The following is a 15,279-nucleotide window of genomic DNA, read 5'->3' as shown; positions in this document are numbered from 1 at the left end:
TAAATGAATTTTTTAATACAAATATATAATTTGATCTAAAATTATTGAATTTTGCTGGATTCATGTCCTAAACTCTAGGATCCACCCCTGATGACTAACAACCAGTTTACCAGTTCTGATTGTTAATGCTATTAAAGGAACTGATGAGACATGTTGATTACTTTTTTAATGTAATCAAACCAGGAGATAATTAACTTATGGTTCCCTGAATTGAGTTCCATTATTACAATCTACCCTAAAGATTTTTAGTGTGGGCTCTATGCTTCTATTAAATCAAATAGTGATACATTTAGGTGGAATCTCTGTCAAGTTGTGCGAATCTTGCTAATTAAACTTCCCTAAACAAATTAATTAAGTAAACAGCCTATACTTAGAAGACCATTTGATTTTCTTTTTCTAAAGCAGTTATACTTGCAACAGTGCATCTAAGATTTTAGGTTAATGGAATTCTACGACAAAAGTGGAGTCAGAATTTGAACTATATGGGTTAGAATTTTAATCTTTTTAAGTTATTGAGTTCTAAATTATAATTTATACATATTTAATAAATTTTATAAGAAAAATTACTGAATTTAACATAAAATTATTAGATTTAACTGAACCCGTAACCGAAAAGCTAGCTCTGCTGCGATCTACATCACTTGCTACTCATTTGTGGCACCAGGTGAGAACTTAATTAGCGTCTTTATTAATTTTTTTAAGATATTTGTTATTTCGTCAATTTTTGGAGAACCTTTTTACATGTGCAGGCTTGGTTGTAAATTCTCCACGTCAAATTGGTAACACTAACTAGTAACTACCACTTGTAAAATTCAGCAGTAACTTTGTACTGCTTGTCCATATTCAATGCACTCAAAATCTTGGCAACTTGCCATATAACATTAATGAAATGTCTACATTTTAATTTTCATTGCTCATTTTAATTTGTTGTCTTCTTTTTCTTATTCCTTTTGTCTTTTTTAATTTGTTTGTTCCTAGAGCTCATATCTGCCAACCTAATTAGAATAAATTACATATGAAATTAATGAAATGCAAACTTTGCACTATATATTTTGAAATAACAGACTGTAAAAAACGTGCTTTTTTTCTTAATTAGATTTTCTAGGATTAAATCTAGAAAGCAAAATTTAATGATTTACAAAATAGTAATCAGCCAAGCTAATAAATGATTTACAAAACAGCAATCAGCCAAGCTAATAGCTCTTAGGTCTGATTAATTTTTTACTATATGCCACAAATGCACTATATATGCTGCCCTAACAAAAGAGATGCATGTTAGGCATAAACATAATTGTAATTAGCTTCTTCACCGTTATAATTAAGTTATGAACTACTAGTGTAATATTAATTTAACCATTTGTTGAATAAATTCTCTCCGTTGAACAAGAAAAGTACTAGCAACAAATAATAATATTTAACTACTAGAGCACAATTTTTTAAAATTCTTTAAGGAAAAAGTTATAGAAGAACATGGGACCTTTTTATTTTATAGTTTATCAGAAAGTTCAGTCAAGGAATTTCAAACCCTAGAGCCTAGGAGATGTAATTTATTAGTACTAATAAAAGATAAAAAGAACCTCATAAAATTATATTTGATCAACCCCTTTCTGTGCTGTCAAATCAAGAGTTATATATATATTTTTGCTAAACTATTTGAGCCCTTGATAAAAATGTGGTCGGCAGAATGTCTTTTAATCGACATTTTGTTGTGACCTCATAATTATGAGTTTGCTCTCTCCTAAAAATAATAATTTTAGGCTGCTTCCATATATCTTAAAATTGTTAGTATATGTGTCAACAAAAATAAAAATGTTCGTGTTTCCCCAATATCCACGTATATGTTTGGTAGACTACATTTTCTTTGCTCAGAAGTATTTGACAAGACAAAGATATGCTTTTTAATGTACAGCGTAAAAAAAAACTAGTAAAGGAAACGAGCATTTATTCTTTATTTGTTATATTATTTTATATTCAAAACTCACTGATTTAATTAATTCAGATTGATGTCACAGATGGCCTAATTAATCTTTGCAAGAATTTTTCTATTAAGAGTTAAAAAACCACGCCTAATTAGAAGAAACATTTTTTGTCAAGAATTTTTTTATATCAGAGTTCAAAAACTAAATCCTCTAAATAATGGAGAAAGGATCTCGTCTATTTCACTGTATTCCTCAATAGTTTCAAGAATGTATTCATTTGTGTGTGTGTATATATTCCATAATTAAGCCAAAGACATGCTTTTCTAGGAAGTAGGCACAGATGAAAAAAACACTTTCCAAAGCTTGATTGGCATCTCTTTTAGAAGCAACTTTATTTATTTAATTAATAGTTGCCACCATCTTTTATTAATGAAATGACAAGCTACCTCCTTTACTAGAAAGTCTATGAGAGTTTTCTTCAGAAATATGCCCAAAAACTCCGTTTCTTTGACTAGCTAACACTTTGATGCCATCTTTAATTCAATTTCTTGTCAGTCTAAGAGAAGTTGTGACTCAATTATTCTTATAAATGATCTGACACCTAACAAAGATGAAATTAAGACAAAATTTAGTTGTGAGCCCTAAAAAAGAAGCAAGAAGCATCTCCAAAGAACCAGAAAAAAGGATGGGATATTGCAAAGACCTAATCTGATAAGTATTTTTTTTTTAATAGCTCTTTGTGTTTGTCATTATTGGTCTTTATTTATTATTTTAGTTAGGAATTAACAGTTCATTTTTACGGTTTCCATTTGTGTGATAGAATATCTTCTTTTTTCCTACCAAATTAATTTTTCTTTGTACGAAAATTTATCGTCAGAATAGATGAACTCCAAGATTATAATTTAGTATAATATAAAGTTCAAATGTTCCAAAGCAACCATATACTATGTCCAATTAATTGGTCCTTAAATCATTTAGATATTTGACCTTATGATACACTAGGAATCTTTTTATGCCGATTCTTCTTTTAATGTCTGACATAATTTTGATTCTTTTCTTTCAGATGAAGCATAGTAAATTGATACGTAGAGCCTACAAAAAGGAAGGAAATTGAATCAATAAAATGCATGATTCTATAAGTCTTTGAACTTTTATACTGAACCTAGAGTAGTTTTAAACTCGAGAACCATGTATGTAATTGAACAGAATTTTTAAGTGAAATATTATAGTAATGAATTTAGAGCAAAATAGAGACTTTTTTTTTTACTTAATGTTCGATATATGTTTTGGTACACAAATTAATTTGGATTCGCGCCGCGTAAGCCTTACTAAAGGGGAAACAACTTTCTATATCAACTTTTATTAGTTTTTAAGACTCGAACGCAAGACCTTTGATTAAAAATGCTTAATTTGCAGCATTTTCTTCTCCATGTTACAAAGTTTGCACCTTATAAAAAGATAGCATTTTTAATCATTTTGTCGTACTATCTTGGTCTAATTTTACTCTTGCCATTTCTAATTGCAAGCGCTTTATTCTTCTTATGGTAATATTTGAGTACTTTAATGAATTCTTGAGAGGAAAATAGTCCAAAGTGAGAACCAACTATAAATAATGGAATGAGCAAAATGCGAAAGAAATCATATTTAAATTGATCAACAAACACCTCCAACATAACAAAGATTCCAATAGGAATATGATCACTTTTGACCAAGACACTCTTCTCATGAAAGAATAAGTCCATTTCCATTAAAATAAATATATTAGTACTAGTAAGTTTCAACTTCAATACCCTATCATTGCATTGCTATAGATTAGGAGTTCGATTGGACCAAAAAATAATTGTAAGATACCTGAAAAAATATTTAAAACTCAATGCTTTCTGGGAGGAATGAGAAGACAATGAATTAAAAATGTTTGTTTTAAAACAAACAAAAACAAGTGTTTTTGGACTAGCTTTTGCTTATTCTAAAGAACAATTCTTCAATGCTTGTCAAAAATTTCGTCTTCTCCTTCCTCTTTTTCAACCATTTTAAAAAAGAAATAAGATCTGCTTTTCAATGATGACAGAAGATAGTCATAGCATATGTGCACGAATGACACTAGTTAATAAACCATAACGAGTGGGATTTTTTTAATTGTAGTAAACTACAAACAAACAATCCATGTGTCACCATGATGAATTTCTCGTTCTAACCAATATACATGAAAAAGGCACACAAAATAAAAGAGAAGTGTACTTGCCTTTGTATACAAAATGTAGGAAATATTTTTAGTGTCTTTTTTCATTCCTTCAATTCGATAATATACAAAATATTTTAACCTAAAATAAGAGATTACAAAATATACAAAATAGTCTAACCTAAAATAACAGACTACAAAATATTCTAACTAATATTTACATAATCTATCACTATCCTCTCTTTCCTTCTCCGACTATCCACAAATTACAAGCCCGGTCTACACCGTGTGTATTTTTGGGGTATTCTACGAATCATAGAGGATATAAGTGTTATGATTTATCGTCCAACAAAATCATTATTTCTCGTCACGTGATTTTTGATGAGAATGTTTTCCCATTTTTCAATTTACATTCTCCCACTTCAACTACTTATGATTTTTTGGATGATGGAATTTCCCCATTTTGGTTGCATCATATGGCTTCTGATCCAGATAATCGGCCCAGCCCACCCCACGCTGCACCCGTGACCCCGCCGACTAACCCCTCCCCCCGTGGCTTATACTGCTACCTCCCCTCCGTCGGCAGCGCCTCCGCCAGCCGCCTCCCCTGCCGCACCTACCCCTCTCCCCTCTGCCTTGGGCCAACAACCCTCAGCTCCATCTCACACACCCACACAAATATCGCCCCAGCCTACCAATCCGCCCCAAATGGTGACCCGGAGTCAAAATGGTATTTTTAAGCCAAAACGTACGTTTAACTTGAATACCATAATTACGAAATTCCCTCACCCTCGTAACCCTATGACCGCCCTTCGTGACCTGAATTGGAAAATGGCTATGGATGATGAATTTGATGCTCTTATTAAAAATAAGACGTGGGAGTTGGTGCCCCGTTCACCTAATTTGAATGCTATTTGTTCTATGTGTATTTTCACTCATAAAGAAAAGTCTAATGGTGATTTTGAGAGGCATAAAGCCCGTCTTATAGGTGATGGAAAGACTCAACAGGTTGCATTGATTGTAGTGAGACCTTCAGTCCGGTGGTCAAGCCGGCTACAATCTGTACCGTTCTCAGTATTTCATTATCAAAGAAGTGGTCTATTCATCAGCTAGATGTCAAGAATGCTTTCTTACACGGTAAGCTCAAGGAAATAGTGTATATGTATCAACCTCTGGGTTTCAGAGATCCCACTCATTCGGATTATGTATGTTTACTCCGTAAGTCCATATAGACTTAAGCAGGCCTCGAGGGCATGGTACAAGCATTTTGCAGATTATGTCTCTTCTCTTGGTTTTTCAAACAACAGATCTGACAATTCTTTGTTCATCTAAAAAAAGGGGTCCGATATGGCATACATTTTACTTTATGTTGATGATATTATTCTTAATGCTTCCTCAGATTCTCTCCGATGCTCCATTATGGCTCTCCTTGCCTCGGAATTTGCTATGAAGGATCTGGGTCCTTTGAGTTATTTCCTTAGCATTCATGTCACTCGCCATAAAGATGGCCTGTTTCTGTCGCAACGCAAGTATGCCGAAGAAATCATTGATCGAGCTGGGATGTCTTCTTGTAAGGCTACTTATACTCCGGTTGATACCAAACCGAAGGTGAGCAGTACATCGGGTGCTCCATATGATGACCCGACTCACTATTGCAGTCTCGCAAGTGCACTTCAATATCTTACTTTCACGAGGCCAGATATCTCTTATGCTCTTAAGCGTATCATCCGTTACATTCATGGTACACTTGATTATGGTTTGCATCTTTATCCATCCTCCGTTACTGACCTTCTTTCCTACACTGATGTAGACTTGGGGGGGGGGGGGGGGGCTGCCCTAACACACATCAGTCAACGTCTGGTTATTGTGTCTTTCTTGGAGATAACTTGATATCGTGGTCTTCGAAACGCCAACCCACCCTCTTTCGTTCGAGTGCTGAGGCAGAGTATATGGGGGTTGCTAATGTTGTCCCCGAGTCATGCTGGATTCGCAATCTTCTGTTGGAATTACATTGTCCTATTCATAAGGCTACTATGGTGTATTGTGACAATGTGAGTGTCATTTATCTTTCAGGAAATCCAGTGCAACATCAGCGCACCAAGCACATTGAAATGGACATTCACTTTGTTCATGAGAAGGTTGCGCGAGGACAGGTTCGTGTCCTTCATGTTTCATCTCGTTATCAGATTGCCGATATTTTCACCAAGGGACTACTATAAGTCTTATTTAAAGATTTTCAAGACAGTCTCAGCGTTCGTAAACCTCCCGTTTCGACTGCGGGGGTGTGATAGATTATGTAAATATTAGTTAGAATATTTTGTAGTCTGCTATTTTAGGTTATAATATTTTGTATATTTTGTAATCTCCTATTTTAGGTTAGAATATTTTGTATATTAACCAATTCAAGGAATGAAAGGAGACACGGAAAATATTTCCTACAGATAGCATAAACACCCCAAAACCTGAAGATGAAAGTCATATGACTTTCTTTGGTATAGCACTTGAAGAGGAGAGACATGACCCAATAATTTGCTTGGTAAAATATTAAGAAGATATGTTGCCATTTGTAAGGCGTTATGCCAAAACGACGCGGGAAGAGAGGTATGAGCAAGGAGAGCCTGAGTGATATTATTTATAAATCGGATTTTTCTTTCGGCTTTCCCATTTTGTGATGACGTATGTGGACAAGAAAGACGAAAAGACATCCCATTAGACTCACAAAATTTACTAAATTGTCCATTATCATATTCCCTCCTATTATCACATTGGACATTTTTAATATGACGTTCAAATTGGGTATGAATGTGGGCTTATAAAGCTAAGAATTTCGCATAAACATCGAATTGCTTAGCTAAAGGAAAAGTCCATAAAAACTTCAAAAAATCGTCCAAAAAAGTACATGATACCGGTGACCCAATGAACTTAACACGGAAGAGGTTCACAAATCACTATGAATAATATCAAATGGCATCAAAGTTTCGGAAACAGAAGAACCAAACGGCAACTTAACATGTTTACCAAGAACGCAAAAACGACAAATACTAGAATGACTAGATTTATTATATTCAATGCTTTTATTAAGCCTAAGACAATCTAGAATAGAATTTTCGGGTGACCCAAACGATCAAGCCAAAAAGGAGAGGACAATGCCGCAAATGTTGATGGAGTGGTGGTTGGATATTTGATGGTGGTGATTGGATAAAGATCTACCCGACTATCACACCGTATTAGTGTCATCCCCATCTGAAAATCCTTCACAGAAAACTCATACTGATTAAGATCAACAGACACAGAATTATCAGTAGTAAACTTCCGTACTGAAATTAAATTCTTAATGAGTTTAGGAGCATGTAAGACATTCCGCAAGGATAAAGAGGGGTTTGGGGGAGGCAAACTAGTATGACCACAACCACGAATTTGAATCGAATGACCATTTTCCAGAACAATACCATTATTTTGATTACTCAAATTAAAATAAGATGAGAGATTACCGTCCGAGGATGTCATATGAGAAGTAGCCCCGGTATCTATGTATCAATTTTTATCGGGCTGGTTCAAGGTCATGGTGTGCATTGCAGACTCGATGTCAGTTGGAACATACGACACATAAGGGGCCACTGCTGCCGTGTAGAGCTGCTGGGCTGGAGGAGGGCCCAATATACCCTGCTGCCATGGCGGGCCAGGCGGGGGACGAGCTCAAGTAGTCGTCGGGTACGGGCAGGGGGATGGAAGAGCAGCCCAGCGTGGCTGCGATACCCAATGCTGGTGGCCAAACTGTCCGGCAGGCCACTACTGCGAAGAGAAGCCCGCTGGCGGCAGACCGCCGCTGCTACGGCCTGGACCACCACGTTCGCCGCTGCTGCCAGTGTTTTTCCCGCCGCCAGAGCCGCGGCCAGAACCATTTTTTTAGCCAGTCCCAAAATTTTAGCGGTGGGAATTTTTGGTTTTCCCTCGGCGTGAGCTTATGCTTTCAGAGGGCAGTGCCGCGTCGTCGACCGCGACTACCATAGCCGAACCATACCTGTGAGACACCATTGCCGCAAGTTTACATTCTTCCAAAACAAGGGAAGACTGAGCCTCTGTGAATGGGGAGAGAGGCTTAGCATGGTGAATTTGTGTCCCAACCTCTTTGTATGCTTTAGTGAGACCCGAAACCAGTTGAAGGACAAGGCGGCTATTCGTCACCGGAGCCCCGACGTTTTTCAGTTGATCCGCAAGGCTCTTTAGACGTTGACAATAGGCGGTGGCATTGGGAAAATCCTCCATACGAGTCGTCGTGAATTCATGTTCAAGAGTCACCGCACGAGAGTTTTGATGATCTTCGAATATATCACGCAAGCAAACCCAAACGTCCATGGCAGTAGCGTCTAGTTCAATGAAAGTGTTTAACAGATCATTCGAAATTGTCGAATAAATCCATTGAAGCACGTTGGCGTCAATGGTCATCCATAATTCGACTTCCTCATCAGTTTTGGGAGCTAACTTCTCCTTTCCTGTGGGTGGAGGAATGATGTGATGAAGGACCTCGTGAGAACGAGTATGAATCTTGAAAAGCTTGGCCCATGTTCTGTATTGTGAGTTATCCATCTCAAGAGTAAAAGAGATGTGTTTCTTGATATTGGAGATCGCGAGGGCCGGATGGAACGAGGGCTTAGTTTGAGTGGTAGTGGCATCGGCCATGGCGGAAAAAAAATAAAAAAGTGACGGAAAGAGGAAGAAGAAAGAGGGACTAGGGCGTAGCGGAAGGAGGAAGAAGAAAGAAACCCTAATTTGATACCATGTAGGAAATATTTTCCGTGTCTCCTTTCAATCCTTGAATTCGTTAATATACAAAATATTTTAACCTAAAATAGGAGATTACAAAATATATAAAATATTCTAACATAAAATAGCAGACTGCAAAATATTCTAACTAATATTTACATAATCTATTAGAAAAATCTCTTTATGAGAATAGAGCTTTCTATCGAAGGTGAATCAATTTCCAGAGTTCGACCTTTGATTACGGATAGAGGGGTCCTTGTTATTTTATCACAACTTTTAAAGTTGTAAGGTTATATACTTAAGTAGTTTCAATTTTCATGTTCACCAACCCCCTCCGAAATTAAAATCAAGTTGAAGCTTATAATTTCTGCATGAGTTAAACTTCTATGTATTGACATTACAATTATACTATCAAGGCACCTAAAAAATAATTACAGGTGATTCATTATCATAAAACAATTAATAACCGAGAAAATAAGGCAACATACTTGCTAGTTTTGTATAATGCATGTGAAGTACATTGGTAATGTGTAAAATTTTTGAGTTCGGAACCAAAATGACCCATTAAAAATCAAAGTGAACCAAGATATCCCAAAAAAAAAATTGGTACAGAAGTAACTATAGTGCGCTAAAGCACTTAACTTTGACGGAGCCGTTAAGTGCTTTAGCGCAGTAAAATACTGCGCTAAACCAAACTTTCTCTCTCCTATAGTGCAGTAAAATACTACGCTATAGGACTTCACCATTTTCCCAAAACAACCTCTTATTACATTTTCACACTTTTTTACTTGTAAGTTTAGTCGTATATTAATCATTCTTTGTAGAACCCTACTTATATTTATACGATTAATAAGGTAAGCTCAATACATCAAGGATACGTAAAAATTTGGATTATCGTTTTAGTGGTTGAAAAGTGCTTAAAGTCTTTTTTTTTGTTTGAAGACTTGTATTTATTTCATATTAATGCCACATATGCTTTAGTTGGTAAACTCGTAAGTACGAACACCGAGATGACAAAAACGAATAAGTACAAGGGCCTATCAGGCTATTCCGCCTAACAAATTAATAACAGAAGTTCATAATAACAAGAAGGTATCAAAAATTGTATGTTGAATGCTTCAGGAAGAGTCGTAGTTGCTTGATAGATATAATGCTCTTGCCTGTGGTTAAATTGTATGTTGAATGCTTCAGGAAGAGCAAGATCTGGAATTATTGTGCTACCTTGTGGTGCCGGGAAGTCTTTAGTAGGCGTTTCTGCAGCAAGCAGAATAAAAAAGAGCTGCCTTTGTTTGGCAACAAATGCTGTGTCTGTGGATCAATGGGCTTTCCAGTTTAAGTTATGGTCTACTATCCGAGAAGAGCAGATATGTCGTTTCACATCTGACAGCAAAGAAAGATTCCGCGGAAATGTTGGTGTGGTGGTGACAACATATAACATGGTTGCTTTTGGTGGCAAACGTTCTGAAGAATCTGAGAAGATCATTGAAGAAATAAGAAATAGAGAATGGGGTTTACTCCTTATGGACGAGGTAAATGCCTGGTCTTGCAATGTTTCAAATTGTGCCTTTCGTATAAGAATCCAGTATATGAGTCTTGCTTTTCGAGCTTAATGCGAAACAATAGTTTATTTCGAATGCTTTCCTTGGTGGCAGGAGTATCATATCCGTTTATGTTGCTGTTTATGGAAGAACATACAACCATACATACATAAAGACAGATACTCACAGAGATAGATGCGTGCGCACACACAAACACATAATCTCTCACTGCTTTAATTTATGTGTTTCAATTTTATTTTTAGTCTCTTAAAAAGAATGCCACCTTCCTATATTTAGTAAGCCTTTAATTCCAATATCCCCAATTTACCTTTAATGACTGTTATAGAAATGACATGGCATGTTAAAACCACAAGATTCACGAGGTATTATTGATATGTTTTACACACCTTAATTTAAGACGGCAAGATTTAAAAGTCTTTTTGATATTCTTAAGTTTCGTGCACGGCCAAGCTAAAACAAAATGAAACGGAGGGAGTATATATGATGTATGATGTATGTTACTTACAGAAGTATGAAAGCTTTAGCTATTTAGTAATTCTTGGTTGAGTTTCCCATTTCCGTGTAATTCTTGTACTCTGTGTTGCCGATAAGTAGTGGTCAATTTCGTCTCACTCATTTCCTTTTATTTGGAAATTAATAGTAATTGCTGATATGGGGGCACTGATTTATTCTAAAATGCTGCATCTATATTTATTAGAATGCTTATAATGTATTTTTTTTCTTTCTCCGCTAGTGCTATGTGCGATTAGATGATTTTTTTTTTTTTTTTTTTTTTTAAATTTCTGGTTCAGTACAAGTATCTCGTGGGAAATGCGTGTCACAGAATTTATTTCGAAAGGTTCATTTCAACTGTAGAGATAGATATTAAAGGTGAAATTTATACTGGCATAAATATAAGGGTCTCTTCTTGGCATTTATGTAGGTGCACGTGGTTCCTGCACATATGTTTCGAAAGGTCATTAGTATCACGAAATCACACTGCAAACTTGGGCTCACTGGTACGTATTTCAAAAAGAGTTATTGCATATTGCAATGTTAATTTTGTTTGTTATTCACAAAATTTAACGGATTATTTGGCTTTCTTAACAGCTACGCTTGTCAGAGAAGACGAGAGGATCACATATTTGAACTTTCTTATTGGTCCCAAGTTGTATGAAGCAAATTGGTTGGATTTAGTGAAAGGAGGATTTATTGCAAATGTACAATGTGCTGAGGTGTGGTGTCCTATGACGAAGGAATTCTTTGCTGAATATTTGAAAAAAGAGAATTCAAAGAAGCGACAAGTACGTTGTCTTTTGTAACTGTTCCATTCTTAATGCTTAGAACGCAATGTTTGATGACTTCACAATTGTTCAATTTCACGTAGTTATTGATCTCGTTAAGGAGCGAAGTTTGTCCTTGGCCTGTGGAATTTCTGGCTATGACTATGTTCCATATAGTGGATTTTAATTTCTCTTTCTTAAAATCATGTTTGTTTGATTCTGCAAGGCAATTGTTTGATTCTGCAAGGCAACGTTTCTGTAATATTATTTTGAGTTCACCCCTTCCTTTTGGCATATTGTTATTATATTTTCTTAACTCATATCCATGTGATGTTCCAGGCACTTTATGTGATGAACCCAAACAAGTTCAGGGCTTGTGAGTTTCTTATCCGCTTTCATGAACAGCAGCGTGGGGACAAGATCATTGTCTTTGCCGACAATCTATTTGCACTTACCGAGTATGCAATGAAGCTTCGGAAACCCATGATCTATGGTGCTACCAGGTATATACAAGATGCTATCTCAATAATTTTATGTTGCGTTGCTATTTTAGACTATGTTGCTGGGGCTCTCCAAAACTATTTGTCACACCTGTGTCAGATCCTCCGTAAGTGCACTACTTTTGGACGATCTGACACGCACCCGAAAACATTTTTAAAGAGTCCGAGCAAGATAGATATTTTTGATACCTTCTTGTTTGCTTCTCCATTTAAGTGTTTTTTCTTGTTATGCAGCCATGTTGAAAGAACAAAAATTCTTGATGCATTTAAAACTAGCAAGGAGGTTAACACCATATTTCTTTCCAAGGTATTGTGTTCAAGCAGATTCTTAATATCACTAGCTGGTGATTTGGATGGATGTAGGAGGTTGTGTGCCACTGTGTTTTGAGTACCTTGCATTGGTGATAATGTGTGATAATGGACCCATTGTGTGCCACCAAATATTGCTCACTATCTTCTCTTTACACCCACACACTCATGTTTAATGTGTGTGTATGTTTTCTTTAAGATCTTTGAAAGTTTGCATATGTGCTTGTGCTGAACCATGATTATCTTATTGTGATGCCATATTCATTTGTGTATTCCTCTTTCCAGTTAAAAACATAGTAGTTTTTTAGCTACCAACTCATAGTGTTTACATTCAAAGTTTTTCTTTTTGTGGATGATGTGATCTCTGCTTGTGCTTGCAGGTGGGTGATAACTCCATTGATATTCCTGAGGCGAATGTTATAATACAAATTTCGTCACATGCTGGTTCAAGACGACAAGAAGCTCAACGTCTAGGGCGTATTCTCAGGGCCAAGGTGTGTTTGTTTTCTGGTTCATAATTGCCTACCTTGATTCGTATTTCAAATGTCGAATAAAATCATGATAATTGAATAAATCTCTCTAGCGAGTGATACCCCAGGTTAAATCCTTTATATAAATAACAAGGTTGTCATTGCGTTCTCTAAGGTTAAATATATGACGAAAAGATGTTAGTCTTTGCACTGCTACCATAGTGGTGGAAAATTGAGTTTACCTTTTGGTAATTCAGGTGGAAATTCCTCCTGATAAGTAGGATATAGGAATATGCTGAATAATTTGAAACAATTACTTGGCTAACGGACTATTCTATAAGCATCTCTATGCAAGAGGAAAAAAGAATTAAGGAAAAAACCTTCTCCCGTGGTTTTAAACATAAAAGTCGAGATAACTTCAAATATTTAGTGTATGTTTCCGATCTATCTGTCTTTTAACTTCTTGTTGGGTTGACAGGGGCGGCATCAAGATAGGATGGCAGGAGGTAAAGAGGAGTACAATGCATTCTTTTACTCCCTTGTGTCAACAGATACCCAGGTGCAGAATCCTTTTCTCTTTGCTAGTTTCTTTTGATGTCTGATATCTTCTTATATGCTATTTTGAAATAACATTATAATATATGACCTTACTAGCAATTTTCAAATGCAGGAAATGTACTACTCAACCAAAAGACAGCAGTTCTTGATCGATCAAGGTTATAGCTTTAAGGTACTGCATCTTGGCAAAGCCATTGATAGCGTACATACTGTTCTACGTAGGGGTGCAAAAATTAGCCCATGAAAACATGACCCACCCAACTCGTTCAAGTTTGGGCGGGTCATAGCTCTGCCCATCTTGACCCGCCCAATTCAGTTCATTTAAAATTTGGGCCAATATGTAGTCCAAATTGACCCATGAGAAACCTTGCCAAAATATTTTTGAAAAGACCTTTCCTTTGTTTGATTTGTTATATATAGCCATAATAAAGAAAAAAAAGTTCTATTAGGTACTTATACAAATTATAAAAAGAACAAATAAAGATAGTAAAAATTAGGCGGGTTGGGTTATGACCCGATTCTTAGTTCATTTCAGCCCGAGTAACTTTTGGGCGGGTCATTAACCTGCCTATTTGTTAAAGTTCTACCTTTTCTTCTAATTGCCCTTCTGGCTGTTCTTGTATTAGGTGATCACAAGCTTGCCGCCTTCTGATTCTGGGCCCGAGTTATCTTATCATCGTCTTGAGGAACAGATTCAACTTCTTGGAAAGGTACTTCTACTTGTTTTTTTTTTTTTTTCTATACATCAGGCAAGGATTTTTTTTTCCGCACTTTACTTTAAGATGTTTCTCCGACTCATATGATCTTTAATTTCACCTATAGGTACTGAGTGCTGGCGATGATGTAGTCGGTTTGGAGCAGCTAGATGAAGATGCAGATGACGTAGCTCTTCAAAAAGCTCGTCGCTACATGGGTAATATGAGTGCCATGTCAGGAGCTAAAGGAATGGTTTATATGGAGTACAAGTATGATTTTACTACTCTTTGAACCCCTTTAGCTTTTTTCATTTGAATGGATGCAGATTATTAAATGCAAATTTTCCATTTATAAAATTATATTCAGAATTTGCTTTACTTATTGGTTTTTTCTTATATTCTGCTTTCGGTAGACGTGATGATTAAAGGTCATGTGCTTAGAGAGAACATCCCAATTCCTCGCAACGATAGTGTTCGGACTGACTTGCGAGCATCTCCATATCCCTTGTTTTTTACACTTCATCTAATATAGTGAAATCACAATATGGTTTCTAAAACGTGAAAGAATAGGACAACTGCAAGGCTTCCATATTAGAATATCAAAATTAATAGCAGGATCGTGATCACGGAAAGAAAATAAAGCACAAACCTACATACACTTGTACCGTTAAATTAATTAAAATTTTCACAAAAGATTGTGGTGGGATGATAAATTTCCGTTCATCATTAACCAAAGGTTTTAGGTTCGAACCCTGAGAATAAGTCGCTTTTTGTATGAAGCACTTTACCCTCCAAAATAGAACTTTCTAGTGCGAAGTAGATTAATTGGGCCCTAAAGCAGGTAGACATTGATTGGAAAAAAGGAGAGTTGCTACTAGTACAATTAGCAGGATTGTCCTTCGCTGGGTGGTCTTTAATTTTTTCTCTTCAAATTAGTGGTCTTTAATTTTTGCCCTTCGTTAAAGCCCCTTGGTTTCGGGTTCGAACCCCCGCTCAGTTAAAAATTTTAAAAAAATTCACAATGCATAAGTTGGGATTCACAGGGATAAGTTGGGTTTCAAACT

The 15,279-nt window shown here is 36.1% G+C and overlaps 2 protein-coding genes across 2 annotated transcripts; both read left to right on the top strand.

The window, feature by feature from the left end:
* Window positions 1–5,544: 5,544 nt before the first annotated feature.
* On the top strand, window positions 5,545–6,317 carry LOC132637081 (uncharacterized mitochondrial protein AtMg00810-like). Its single transcript, XM_060354227.1, has 2 exons — window positions 5,545–5,854; window positions 6,172–6,317. The coding sequence occupies exons 1-2, from the start codon at window positions 5,545–5,547 to the stop codon at window positions 6,315–6,317; spliced, it is 456 nt and encodes a 151-aa protein (XP_060210210.1).
* Window positions 6,318–9,999: 3,682 nt separating this feature from the next.
* LOC132634876 (general transcription and DNA repair factor IIH helicase subunit XPB1) lies at window positions 10,000–14,593 on the top strand. Its single transcript, XM_060350996.1, has 10 exons — window positions 10,000–10,391; window positions 11,344–11,419; window positions 11,511–11,704; window positions 12,023–12,186; window positions 12,418–12,490; window positions 12,873–12,986; window positions 13,441–13,521; window positions 13,633–13,692; window positions 14,147–14,230; window positions 14,343–14,593. The coding sequence occupies exons 1-10, from the start codon at window positions 10,038–10,040 to the stop codon at window positions 14,505–14,507; spliced, it is 1,365 nt and encodes a 454-aa protein (XP_060206979.1). The 5' UTR covers window positions 10,000–10,037; the 3' UTR covers window positions 14,508–14,593.
* The last annotated feature ends 686 nt before the right edge of the window (window positions 14,594–15,279 follow it).

This window comes from Lycium barbarum, chromosome 4, assembly GCF_019175385.1.
Source record: "Lycium barbarum isolate Lr01 chromosome 4, ASM1917538v2, whole genome shotgun sequence".
In the NCBI taxonomy this organism is placed as follows: domain Eukaryota; kingdom Viridiplantae; phylum Streptophyta; class Magnoliopsida; order Solanales; family Solanaceae; genus Lycium; species Lycium barbarum.
Note: the sequence above shows the minus strand (reverse complement) of the source record. Positions and strands in the feature narration are given on the sequence as shown.